At 36.8% G+C, this 14,423-nt stretch overlaps 1 protein-coding gene across 4 annotated transcripts; it reads right to left on the minus strand.

Moving 5' to 3' along the window:
- Positions 1-1,278: 1,278 nt before the first annotated feature.
- LOC148872451 (uncharacterized) lies at positions 1,279-12,798 on the minus strand. Of its 4 annotated transcripts, none has more exons than XM_088971098.1 (4): positions 12,114-12,798; positions 9,510-11,561; positions 9,366-9,414; positions 1,279-1,614 (listed from the first exon to the last, which is right to left on the minus strand). In XM_088971098.1, exons 2-3 carry the CDS (start codon positions 11,468-11,470, stop codon positions 9,408-9,410), a joined length of 1,968 nt encoding a protein of 655 aa, XP_088827224.1. In that variant the 5' UTR covers positions 11,471-11,561; positions 12,114-12,798; the 3' UTR covers positions 1,279-1,614; positions 9,366-9,407. The 4 variants fall into 4 exon arrangements, with proteins under 4 accessions (XP_088827224.1, XP_088827223.1, XP_088827225.1 ...); XM_088971097.1 differs by having other exon boundaries at positions 9,366-9,413; positions 11,740-12,127; XM_088971099.1 differs by lacking the exon at positions 12,114-12,798 and adding an exon at positions 11,967-12,105.
- Between the last annotated feature and the right edge of the window lie 1,625 nt (positions 12,799-14,423).

Below are 14,423 nucleotides of genomic sequence, written 5' to 3' on the forward strand. Positions count from 1 at the left end.
CCTTTGATTGATAAGCATATATTCTGATTTGAACTACAGACCTATAACAATTCAAATTTATAAACAACTCCACCTACAACACCCATACCTGCCCATGAATTGGCATCAATTCCGAACTGACACCTAGCCTGAAATGTATGATGAAACTAGGATTTCTGAGGTGAACTGAACGGTAAAAACCCCTAATACAATTGCTAGAGTGGTACAAGACCTATGGCGGTAATAGCATCCCACAACAATATGTTTTATGATTTCAGCAATGGCTATGGCACTAATAACATTCCACAACATGTTTTAAGATTTCAGCAATGGTTTAAATATCAACCAGTATTTTCAAACAATTGTTGACCTAAATATCAACCAGTATTCAACCAATTCTGTTTCACCCCTAACCTATTCTTTGGCAAAAAAATCATTGACTTGATCACTGACCAACATGTTTTAAGATTTCAACAATGGTTCAAAGTATCAACCAGTATTTTCAAACAATTGTTGACCTAAATGGTCAGATCATTCAGTCTGAGAGCCTTCCATGCAACCAGTTCTGTTTCACCCCTAACCTCTTCTTTGGCCAAAAATCATTGACTTGGACACTGACCCGCAGAACCAGGTAGTCAAACCATCAATCTATTCAATCTGAACAACAGTTTTGGGATGTCTTTTATTTAAAATATTTTTTTTATTTTTTATTCTTTTTTTTCATTTGAAACAGGCCATCCATTCAAACCAGATTAGTATCAAAAACCAGTGGCCAAAGCAATTCTAATTCCAGATTAGTTTTTAAAACATTGGTATCAACACGCTCTATAGACTGATTTTTTCACAAGTCAAATGTGTCAAAGGTTCAACAAATGAGAATGTTTCGGGTATCAACTATTTGCAAAACAAAACAGATATATGATAGGTATCAAGGGTCCATTAAGTTTATAGTCAATCAGAATTGGAATTCAAATCATAATCTGAATTGGAATCAAAATCGAAATGATCTATTCCCATAATTTGCTTAGCTCATACAGAAATCAGAAAGGGAATTAAAATCAGCAGGATGAAATTTCACTCATTCCCTAGGAGGAACGGAGAAATGCCATTCCACTAAGAATAGAAATGGGATTATGATTCCAGACAACCAAACAGTTAGAATCGGAATGAGTGGCTCGTTATGCTTCTGATTCCAAACCCCTATTCCCGCAAGCCAAACGGGCCCTAACTCATGAAAATGTGCATTTATATTTCATTTAGTGTATCGGGAATCTCAAATCAAGTTACTTTGATCCATGGTTTTCACGAAAATATATTTTTACACTAAAATTCATTTTCTTGGTCAAATTGGTTTTAGATAACAGGGCATCTAACTGTAAACTATGAAGATCACAAATTAGGAAGCCATGAAAGTTTAAGATAGGGTTTTTAAGAGAGAGGAAAAATTTAATAGCAAACAGATATACAAATTTTGGTGTGGTTTTAAATCATCGAGGACTCAATTCAAAGGGAAAGGCTCTTTAGAAGTTGAAACTATTCAAATCTACCATTTCTGTGTAAATTTAGACAGTCCCACGACCATGTTTCTTGTTAAGTAGTTTTCATCCACCACCTCAATGCACCAAACAGGCCCACCTGTATATATAACATCATAACGAGGAGTAAGATTAATCCAGACAAAAAAAAAATGGTTACAGCACATTGAATCCAAGAAACAATATATTGCAGCAAGAATCCAAATAAACAAGTAATGAACAACAGCTAACATAGAGCATAGTAATATAGTATAAAATATATGATAAGTTGTCTCTGCCTTCCCATTTTCCTACCATAAGAAGGCACCGAACATGTATGCAAAAAGATAATATAAGAGCACAAACCAGAAAATGCCTTATGGCCTAGGTGACTAACAGCAAAACAAATGAGGCTCTAGTTTTAGATCCAACACAGGATTCAATATAGTCTAATGTACTTTTAGGGTTTACTGTTATAAAAAATGCATTTATTATTAAGGTTATGCCTTCTGCCAGAGATAAAAGAGGCTGGTTGACTTAAATACCATTTGGCAAAGCTTTGCGGAAAATCTTCAAACAATCCCATATTTTGAGAAACTGGGGAACTGTGATAAAACTTTCTTTGGCAAACACAGACTGGTCTTATTTTTCACAAAAGACCATTCTTTGGCAAACACAGACTGCACATCTCAGTGGTCAAGGGCTCTTCTCTCATTCTCTGCCCTTTGTTTGATATATAGGAAGCTTATTTATCAAAGATCATGAAAGCTTGGAATCATTCTTCCAAAATGGATCTTTCAACAGTTTTAGGGTCAAAAAAAGGTTCAAAACAACGACATGATAGGCCCCATATAGGACATATCATATCATATCTTTGGCTCACCGAAACACCAAAGACGGGGAATCAGGACATCTGACCACTTTTAAAGGTTAATACCCTTCCTGGAGATGTCCCGATTCAATTCTTGAACCCTAATTACTTTCTGATTCAAGTATATTGTTCATTTGAAACATCCAATACTAATTGTTTTTTATCAATATCAATTTTATTAAACTGAGAAGAAAGTGGTAATTACAGACTGTTAAAACAGATTAAGTTCATGAGATAAAAACTCTTATCTCTCCCCACAAAACCCCAATCCCTTACAATAGTGCCCAAAACAATGAATCTCTCTCCACCCCTTGCTTAGCTAACGACTCTGCTATGGCATTTGTACTCTGCTTGACCCACCCTGTCCTTACTTCCATGTCTCTAGTTAACCATCTGAATTTCTTCCTTTCATTATTGTACTTCCACATCCTCATTCCAATACTAAAATTTTTGCATATTGAGCATATCGATACTTAGAACCATGGGGCCAAAAACCCAAAGATATGTGGAAGATCTCTTTTCAAACACAGAAAGACATATCTTGGTCTTCTGCAGACCAAATATCTTCAGCTACAAACTTATCAAACACACCCTTGACAAATCAAAAAATCTAAATTATGTTGTAATGCAATGGTTGCTAGGCAATAAACAATAATAATCAATGGATAGAAAACAGAATATGAGAATATATCTTAACAGATTTAAGAATAAATGAAGGAACTATTCTATTAATTTAATGGAACAAACTCACATCTGATATTGTCACAAAATTTACGCAAGAGCAGCATCAGGATGCAAAAGATACATTCAGTTAAGTCATTCCATCCTATAAAATAAAGAGCTTACAGTGTATAGCTTATTCATTTCCAATTAGGACTGAACCCCACCCCCAGCTTCATTAACTACACCTTCATTTTATGCTTACAAAGAAATTTGACTCAAAATAGAGAAACTTAAACAACATAGAAACACAACTTTATGTATATGCACAATAAAATGAAAAGAATAGAGAAAAAACATAATTTCAAAATGACGAGAATAAGCCCTAGTTATAACAACACACCATGCCACTGAAGGCAACTCACTTGTGGAAAGATGGAAGTGCCTGAGGAGCACCACAAGAACCAAGATAAAGACTGCAGAAATATTAATAGCAGTTACTACGCTAAACAGCTAGAGTGAACATTCATACTGCCATCTTCCACTCAAAGCAAAATAACTGCTCAGTAATCAGAGAAATCCAGATCTGATGTCCAAAATATCCCTCAGAATGCCTATTATCAACCTGGCATGAAATCACGGTTCCTCAACCTCCACAATAAACTTGCAGAGGGAGCACCAATCTTTCAAATTTCATACAAAGTTTCAGATTACTAAATATTTCCTCATTGGGAATGTGCAAGTACAGTAAAATAAGATGATATTGCCCAAGGCCAATACACATGTTCAGCAACCAACAAATATTTGAGATTTAACATCCACAAAATCCCTCAGAGTGCCTACTATCAACCTGGCATGAAATCATGGTTCCTCAACCTCTGCAATAAGCTTGCAATGGGAGCACCAGTCCTTAAAAATTTCATGCAAAGTTCAGATTACTAAATATTGCATCACCGGGATGTGAGGAAGTATGATAACATAGAAAATATGGAAACTATGAATATAGACCCTTGTCCAGTCAAATAGCAAGCTTACTTACATGACCTATGCAAGTTAGGTTAGAGCTAAAAAGGGAGTTCTTGTATTCCTCATACTAAATTCATGTAAAAATTTGAGATCAAATGACATGAAAGCATGTCCTAGATAAGTTCTTTAAGAGAAATTTTTTGATTAATAAGTAGAGAGATATCATTAATTGAACAAAACTCCAACCCAGGGTTGATGTAAACTACAGGATCCATCACAGCCAATTTGATGAATGCTCAAAATTGACATAGAGTAGGTCATGTAGACAAGCTCTCTATATCTCTAATATATTAACTTATAGCACAAAATTAATGATAAAGAGTGGAACAAAATGGAACTCAGTTGCTTTGCTTGCTTACTAAAGCTCCAAGAATCCCTCTTTTGCTAATGTTCATTCATTCTTGATACAAACATTTTTTTAAAAGATAATGAACCATAATTAAAATTATTGGATTCATTAGCATAAAAAATCTCTTGCATGGGTGGCATGTTCAGAATGTGAGTAAGAGAGTTAGAGAAATTTCGGCTGTTGTCCCTTTGGCTTCTTTTTGGTCTATATGGCTTAAAAAATCTTGGATTTATTAGCATAAAAAGAGTATTGTAGAGGTTGTAATTAATAGTTCTTTTGGGTTGATCAGGGACTGGGTCTATGATAGCAGAATATCTTGTGCTTAGCCACACCTTTTTGGCCATTTTTAAATTATATATATATATACACAGAGAGAGAGAGAGAGACTTGTTTCAAGGGGCTTGGTACAAAGATGGCTCATAAAATTAGGAATGAAAGATATTTAACATGGCATTAGCTATTTGAAATAATGTGATTGGGAAAGAAATAAAGAGATTGAAAGTTTGACATTCTTGAATATGTTTTATAAGTTATTTTTGCATTTTCACTTTAAATATGTTTTATATGTTAATTTGAGCTAATAGGCTTTTTAAAATATTTAGTTCAAAATTAATGTTTACATATTTTTAATTAATAGTATTGTTTATATTTTATTGATTTATTTTGAATTATTTGGCATGTTATTGCACTTTTTTATTTTTTTTTCAGAAAGGCATGCAGTTGCCTTGCGCCTGGTGCTTCAGGTGCAAAAAGCCCTTTGTAATTTTATTGGCACCTTGTGCTTTTAAAACATTGGCAATGCCTATGCAACCGAGCACCTAAGGGTTTCCCTTTTGAAAAACAGAAATTCATTAAAAGACAAAAAGAATACAAAAAGGTGATAAGAAATCACCTGAAAGATAACAAGACAACTAACTTACAACCAACAACACAAGACTAAAGACACAACAAAACGAAGAACCAAAAGCACCAATTTCGGACACCTCCACCTGCCTCCATGAGCTTCGAGAACACATAGGGCCCAGGCAACCAACTCTTAATCCTCCCATTCAAACACTTCCTCATCTCCGTCAATGTTCTCATCCCACATCTCTCCTCCCTCCCCACTTGCCACTTTCTTCCCTCCTCTCAAACTCCTCAAAGGCTTTACTAGCAAACTCCTCCCCTCCCCCCCCCAAAAAAAAAACAAGCCAACACTTTTGCCAACCTTGACATTTTTCTCAACAATCTTCTCTATAGAAAGCTTTCCAAATTTCTCAATCATTCAGACTTCTATCAGGATCTCTCGCTTCAGAACTAGAAACAATTCCATTTTCTTTTTCATGCTGACATGAACCTATCTAAGAGACCGAACTGTTATTAACTTGAAAGTCCACCTCTCCAACATCTACAAACGTTAGCACTGTTGTCTCCCCCCTCCCCTCCCCTCTTTTTTTTGATAATTGAAATGATTTTACAAAACAGCAATAGACAATAGTACAAAGTCCTCAAGGAAAGGTACGAGTTGCAACCTCTCCGGGCTAGTTAAGTACAGATTTCCAAATTAATAACAACTTGCATAGAAACACAAAAAATATCTTCCCTAGAAACTCCCTGTTTGGCTAAAGCATCAGCCAAAGAATTAGCAGACCTACTAACCCATTTTACCTCAACTCTCATATTACTGGTTTAACCACTTTACTTTTTTGATGAGATATCCACAGTTTTCAGCCAATGGATTGCTCTTGTTAGGATACAATCCTTCATTTCATCTAACCCTCTTTCCTTCTCTAAGAAAATTCTTGCATTCCTTTCTTCCCAAAGAGTCCACAGAGTGGCTGCCCTGACACATTTCCACATGACCTTACCTCTTCTAGTCCACAGAGTGGCTCCCAAAGAGTTCCCCCTCCCCTCCCCTCTTATAAACCTTTTTGTAATTTTTTGTAGGTCTTGCCCCCACCAACCAAAGTTTCAGGTGAGAAAAGACCTTGGATGTGAACAATGTATGTATTCCTTGCTCCACAAGATTTCTTGAGAGCCACCTCTGTGACCACATCATTCTCTGACACACTCCTACCTAAATCCACACCTAGCGTTCCAATCACCACTTCCTCAAAGGGACTGCTAATGGAATCAAAGCATTCTACCTGGAAAGATTCACCAAGCAACCACATCATTATCCTCATTTCCTCCAATCATCCTCTCCTAAAACCCTTCCAGATTCAGCATCACCAATCAAAACTTCCTTTGTCCTCTCCCCCAACCTATCCTTTGCTCCATTAAGAATCTCCTGGAATCGCTAGCTAGAGATTCCTCCTCAGGAGAGAAAACAACCCAAGTCGATACAGCATCAGTCGCCTTCTGACTCACCACTCCAGAAATCGAAACATCAATCTTGTTACAATTGTAGCATACTGGAATATGATAGTCAGGAACAGCTCTTCGAACAACTTCACTTTCAACACTCTCCGCCTTAGACTTCTTGATGCCCTTCTTCTTCTCTCTTTTGTCATATCTAATGATCACCCATTCCCAAATTTCATCCTTCCCCCTTTGTTCCTTACCTGAAAAAGACGATTTTGAGAACCGACATTTTTTCACTTTTGGACGTTTGCAAATAAAAGAATTCCTTTTAATCATCCTTAAGAGATCCAACCGCATGCACTCCTTCCTAATAATGGATTTGGAATCCGTGATGTGGTGGACTGCACTCTACCTTAAAACCATGTTCCTAGCCTGCTTCTCTACGTTCGAATTTGGAGACTCTTCTTCTCTCCTATCAAACCCCAAATTCTACTTCTCTTGGCCTTCCACGTGTCCCTCATTAACTACCCCCTTAGCCAAATTACCCTCATCTTCTAGGTCCTACACTTTCCAATTTCAAAGAGCCCCACATCCACCAAATCAGCCTTACAAACATTAATTTTATCTTTAATGCCAAAATTACCCTCATCTTCAACCTCCTTCGCTCCCTCCCCAGCTTGTCTGTTCGTCTTCCCTTCCTCCAACACAGAAGTCAATGAAAACTTGCTACCATCCTCCATCTACCGAGACAGGTTATTTACCTACCTTAGCATATAGGAATCCTCGACCACTAAACTTAGATCAAAATTCACTCCAGCAAAACACAGGGATATCAACGTGGGCACCAAATGTATCTCTGGAATTTTGGATATCTCCTAGCAAATTCCGGATCAGAGTTAACAAACCTGTCTTTCTCACATCAGAACAGAGTCAACAAATCTACCAGCGATGCTAACAGAGCAGTAAGTTCCTCCTCAAACTCAACCTACTTTCCTATCATTAAGTCAATCAAACTGCACTTTCTTGACATCCTGGTTCTATATGTCTTCTATGTTTCTGGAAACACAACAATGGAGGTGTATAGCCTCTTTCTATTTTTTTGTTTTGTTTTGTAAGCCTTCATGAAATGCAAAATACTTCCTCTGTTTTGATATTAAGTTTGTAATTGATGAAGATTATTTGTTATTATTAGTACAAGATAATTGCTGGCTATTAAACCTAGGAAGTTACCCTATTAAGGGTTATTCTTTTTCAAAATCCATCACCCAGGTGCTGGCACCGAGGTGCTTGCTTCCCCGCAACCAGCCAACATAGTTGTCAAGGCAAACCTAGGTGACAAGAGGCTCACCTCACCTAATCACCAATCAGTCTTCTTCTTCCACCTTTTCCTTTCTTCCTTTAACAAAAATAGGGATACAGCCCCTATATTTTTTGAATTTTCTTTTCTTTCTACACTTTCTTCTCATGGATATGTTGATTTTCTATACTTTAATATGAAGTTTATACAATTCTTATGAAAATTATGGATAATTATTAAGGAAATAGGGTTATGGAACCTAGGGAACGACCCTAGGATATACATTTTTTACTTAACAAAATCCATCGCTAGGAGACGCCTAGGCGACTAGGCAACAAGGCGCCCCCTGTTGCCCAGCCTCACCTTGGCGCCTTGAAAACTATGCCAGCCAAAATTCCTCACTGCCACAACCTAACCATGCTTACAAATTCCCCCCTACTCATCCTTTCTCTTCTTTGTATTCTTTGATACTCTTTCAATTCTTATTCACCCTTTCCCCTTTAAGAACTAAAGTCCACCAAATCCCATCTAAGGAGCTGCTGAGATTCTTTGGACAACCCTTCGGGGTTGCTACTAACTGCTTGGTCACCTATTGTATTTAGAGATAAGTAACTATATTTTAATAGATCTACAAGTGAAGAAAATAAAAAGGAAAGCAGAGTAAGAATTAAAAGATTTTGTACTTTTTCCTTACAATGTTATTTGTCATCTTTTTTCTGGTTTTAATTAATTATTACTCTTGAATACATTACATGCACATGCACTGCTAACTGAAATTTAAATAATAAATTTTAGTAAAAAGTTTGTTTTCTTAATCACTAAATGATTGTTGATGTTTATTTCAAATCGAACCTTACCATAATGGTATATTTGCACTAAATCAGCAAGATTCTTTTTCAATTTTTAGTTAAAAAAGGGATACATATTGAAGCCTATAGTGAATAGCCACCCATATTTTAAGATAGGTTCTATCAGGAAGTAAGTGACCAAGTATTAATGTCTTTAATATTCAGTAAAGTGGCAACACCTTACCATGAGGTCAGCCCACTCAATGACCAGGTTTTCTTACCATAAACTAATGCAATGAACTAACAAACAGTATCAAAGCAGACTTAATGACAAAAGCTCATATAAAAGGCCAAACCTTACAAAATAATTGCAAAAGCAACACCCTCAATTCAAGCAAGCAAGTGATGATAAGAAAATTAAATCAAATTATGCAATCAATTAATAACCCCAAGAATAGTCTGATCCTCCACCTTACTATTGCTGTGGTCAACATGGCAATAATTATAACTAATAACTATGGTAGGAAAACAAATATTCTAACAAAGTGACAAAAATTAATTAATATATTAAACTCTTGAGTAAACTACAGAGGCATACCTATTTAAGACAGGAAGAGTTTCCATTTACATAATCGGCACTTCATTTTCTGTCCAACATGCCCATGCAACCATGAGCATCAAGTATAAAAGCACAAATTCCAATTCCAAATCAACAAGAAATTTTCCAAATAACCATACTCACTTTTTTTTAATCTTTGCTCGACCCTTTCTGACAACAATTTCTGGCAGATGTGTAGCCTGAGCATTCAGCTCTAGCTCTGCCAAGGTATTCTTCTCTTTTGACTCTTCTTTATCTCGAACTTCACCATTCTCAATCTTCTGCTTCATAATTTCAGGATTTTTTCCCACAGTAAGCATTTCTCCTTTGGCACTTGGTAATTCATCAGATATTTTACTGGCTTTATGACTTGCTCGTTGTGAAAGATCATGACAACCTTTCCCAAAATTAACAACCTCAGTTCCTTCACCTTCCACATTAATTTTATCACTTACAGCTTTGTCCTCAGCTTTTTCAGGAAGTACATTAGGATCCATATCCACGAGATCTATCAACTTCTTATTGTCAGTATTCTTTCTACCCAAACCACCCCTTTTTGCTGCCTTTGCTCCCAATTTTTTCTTTGTATTTGCCTGCTTTTTCAATGGTTCAGTATCACCTACTTTAAGCAAATCCTCCCTCACAATGTCCCCACTTACCTCATCTCCATTTGAACCTTTCTCCTCGGGACTAATTCTTGGATTAGATGGTTTTGCTTCATCAGATGTTTCACTGACTATCTCAGATGGTACTTCTGAAGTGGAGACAACTTCATTGTGATTTTTCTGGGAATCATTTTCTCCAGGATTTTCTGCATTGATTTCACCTCTAACTGATTTCTCATCTTCTTCCTCTGGTATAGTCATATTGGTCTCCAGCTTCCCCACCTCCTTCCCAGTAGCTTTTCTACCCTTTGCTTTTGAACCCTTGCCTTTTGCAGACTTTGATGCCATCTTTTTCTTCATGTTAACAAGCCTTTTCGGTAGTTTAGCCCCATCATTATCTTCGCAACTACTAATACCCACATCTTTCTCTAAATTATTGATTTCACCAGGTATTTCATTCTCCTCAACTTTTTTGGTAAGTGAATCCACCTCCATATCTGTAATCAGATTCTCCACCTTATCAGCCTCAGTACCTTCTCCACTCTGCAGCTCCAAATGCCATTTTTCAGGCTTTGACACTGTTTTTTGCTTCTTCTGTGCATGCTTTACAGGTTTAGCATCATCAACCTTAGGCCCTCTCTTTGTTGTCACCTCAGTGATCCTACCACCATCTAAACCTATTTCTTTCTTCTCAGGATTGAGTTCCATTTTGGAATATATGGGGAAAGCCTCACTTGGTAAAACCTCAAGCTCAAACTTCTCTTTCTTCAAATCCAGTTCTTCCTTGTCGCCATCATCATAGAAAATCTTGTGAAGCTTCTTCTCAGTATCAAATGATTTGATGCGCCCAACAAACCATTTCCTTGAGCCAGACCAGAAGATCTTCACTCTCTTCCCAACAATCCTGTCATAATCATTCTCACTTAACACAACTTTCCGAAAGGATGGAATATCCTTCCTAGGTCTTAACCTAGATGTGCCTTTCTCTGATGACAACAAGAACGTCAATGCTATTTCCGCATCTGCACCTCGTTTGTGTCTCCTTGGTAGGGTCCTGCCTGTCTCCACATTCTCCACCTCAGGCACATCTCCCTCGCCAGAATTCTCACCCTTCCTAACCATAACATTACCCATTACTTTGCTACTTTTTGACATGGACTTCTTTCCCTTGGTCTCCTTAGCTACATCTCTACCTCTCACTTTGCCCCCATTATCTCCCTTTATGGTATTTTCACCCTTTACATCATCACCTGCAAAACCCAAATCACTCTCTTCCTTGGTATTCGTAGCTGCATTTTTCTCATTGAGCCTATCACCAGGACTCTTCTTTCTATCTACATCCCTTGTGACTTCATTGCCACTTTTCCGTTGCTCAATGAGTATATTTTCATGTTCATTAGCATCTGCAACTTTTGCTGTGTTTTTACCACCAACTTCCGTCTCAACTACTGATCTCCCTTTTTTCTTCCTATATTTCTTAGTTGAAACCTTATCCTCCATATTCAAAATCTAGGCTGATCAAACTTTAAATCTTATCTTTCAGTAATCTTCCACATGGCCCCAACAAAGAAAAGTAGATAAATCCTCAATCCTGCAAAGCCCAAAAAATGCAAAAAGAAAATACCATAAGATTACATCAAGACAACACTTAGAACTCAGAAACTCGGTAAAAAAAAATCAGAGATCTTCCAAACTACAAAAACGTCAAAGCCCTAAACCCTTAATGTTTAGAAAATCCACAAACTCACTCCTACAGAAAAAACCCGAACCTGCAAAACCCCCTTGTTGGAGCGCTAAATACCTTTCAAAGCTACCCCGAGAAATAGATGATCTTGTTGATTAAGTTCAATATAATACTAAGATATGCAGTTGAGCCCAAGAAATCCTAAGAAAACAACAACATAAACCCATGATCGAAGATTCTAATTTTCTGAATCCACCACACTCTAAGCTAGAACGCTCCAGAATAAACTGTAACATTCAGGAAAACCTATACCCGAAAGAAACAATTGATTCTTTGATCGTAATCAAGCTTCCCTTTAAAAAGAAAAACAATAAAAATGAACAATAGATCGGCAAGAAACCCTAGCTTTCAGCAATCAATAAGTAAACAAGAAATGAAAAATAGGGTTCTGCTGAGTACCTACGGACAGCTGCAGATTTGCATCACTGCGTAGTTGGGTTCTGATGTGGGAATGTGCTGTAAGGAACCCAAAGCACGCCATGTCAGCTACGGAAAAAGAGCGGGAAGTCGCAGAGGAACAACACGTGGCAAGGCTTGATTTGATCGGCAGTCTGTAGCAGTAACGTTCTGTGTTCCTTTTGGAGGGGATGTAGATGAATTGATAAAGCCCTAAGCTAAGCAAGGAAGTAAGAATTTATAGAGTCCTGGCGGGATTAACCGATTACGGGGCATTCTTTTGGAGAGGATGAAGATGAATTGATTAAGCCCTAAGCTAGCTAAGCGAGGAAGTATGAATTCATAGAGTCCTGGCGGGATTTCAAATAAGGCTCCATTTGGATAGAGTAAAAATGCAAATATGCAGACTTCATATTTTGTATTATTTTATATAATTTTCATCATACTTGTATTTTTGGATGGAGATGATCAAGATGAATTGATAAAGCCCTAAGCTAAGCAAGAAGTATGACCTGACCGGATTTCAAATAAGGGACATCCTTGTTATTATGAAATTTCTGTATAAGAATACAAATATAGAATAGGAAAGGCATTAAGGCAATATTAAGGCCCTGTTTTGCATCGCTACCGTGGAGTGATTCCATGATTGTATCTCGTGATTTTACGGATGAGAATCACATTTGGTTGAAACCAATTGAAAAAAGACCAGTTTTTATAAAGGCTTAGTTTGGAAGAAATATGAATCTATCTATTTATTTATCTATCCATCAATATATATATATATATATAGAAAGTTTACGTCACCTTTCATCTATTTGACTATCTCTCCTCTCCTATTCCCACCACTCTCATTAAGTCATGTCATCATTCGAGACTCAATTACCTAAAAATATTCTTAGAATCTCTCTCTTAAAATATCTCATATAAGCCATTAAGAGCATATCATATTACCCCACTCCCCAATCAATTTCTAAAATCTCTCTCTCCAATCTATATCTGCTTTCTCTCATGTAAAATATTCATATTAATTAATGAAATAGTTAAATATGATTAATATCCAATTTTGTTATTGGATAAAATCGGCACACCCATCACATAATGCCACCTATGCCCCCACGCTTTGTTGGGACCAGATGACATGGCAAGTTGGGATTCACCCGCCCTCGGAGCAAATCCATAGTCTACCCAAGAACTTCAAGCAACATCAAGGACAATGTGAAAAGACCAACCTAGACCTCGATTATCACTCCAGAGTGCCCGTGGGCCAAAGCATCATAACGGTTCTCTGACCTCTTCAACCTCAAAATGTCGAGCTACCATGTAAGCTTGTGGATTACGTTTCGGAACAATTAGTGTCCCTGAGATCCTCAGAATCATGTTGCACGACCAATAGTGACAGCAGGAACCACTCTGCCTCTTAGGGAAATGGTGAGCATCTCCTTCGGAGGACGCTCCCAAGATCCCTACAATCCCGGCCATCGAGGACCGTTATTCTTGAGAATCTCGGTGGTGCTTGGATCACCCTCCATCTCTATAAAAGGTGAAGACATTCGCTCCTAGAAGGTACACTCACACAAGGCTATCTTGCTTACTTGCTATCTGCTTAGAGTTTTCTCATACAACTCAATACTAACTTGATTGTTGGAGTTCCTACGCTTGGGCTCACAACTCGGGCACCCTGACATCCTCTCTCTCATAGGCAACTAGCTAGGTGGAGCTTGCTCACAACTCGCCCTCCTTCTCAAATCTGAGCAGATCGAGCGACATTAATTAGTCTCGTCTGTGGAAGCAACAGAAAAGTCATCCCAACTCTTTCTACTATTCTCAACACCAACTCTCCTTCTCTGATTGAGTGGCATCAAATCCAACTCATATTCAATGAATATTAAATAGTGTTATTACCAAAAGTTAATAAATATGGTTAGTAAATTACCAAAAATTAAATATTCTTATTAATACATTTAGTAAGTTATCAAAAATTAATAAATAATGTTATTGATTAACTCATCATGACATTTTAAAGTATTTTGAGTACATATTGTTATGTTCATGTTAATTAACAACATTTTATAGAAATTGAAAACTCTTTAACTAATTTCTATCAAATTGAGAATTATATTTAACAATTATCAAAAAGTATAAAATTTTAGTTATTGTTATTATCAAGTTAATAAGCAAATGCAAATGAGGGAATAAAATATTATAATGTTCAAAAATGAAATTACTAATTAATTTATATTGGAAAATGAAAGATAAATTAGTGTAATTAAAATTATTACATTTGGTAGATTTTGGAAAACAATTGAAAAATTA

The sequence above is a fragment of the Nelumbo lutea genome, chromosome 2 (assembly GCF_056320005.1).
Source record: "Nelumbo lutea isolate HS-2025 chromosome 2, American lotus-T2T, whole genome shotgun sequence".
NCBI lineage: Eukaryota > Viridiplantae > Streptophyta > Magnoliopsida > Proteales > Nelumbonaceae > Nelumbo > Nelumbo lutea.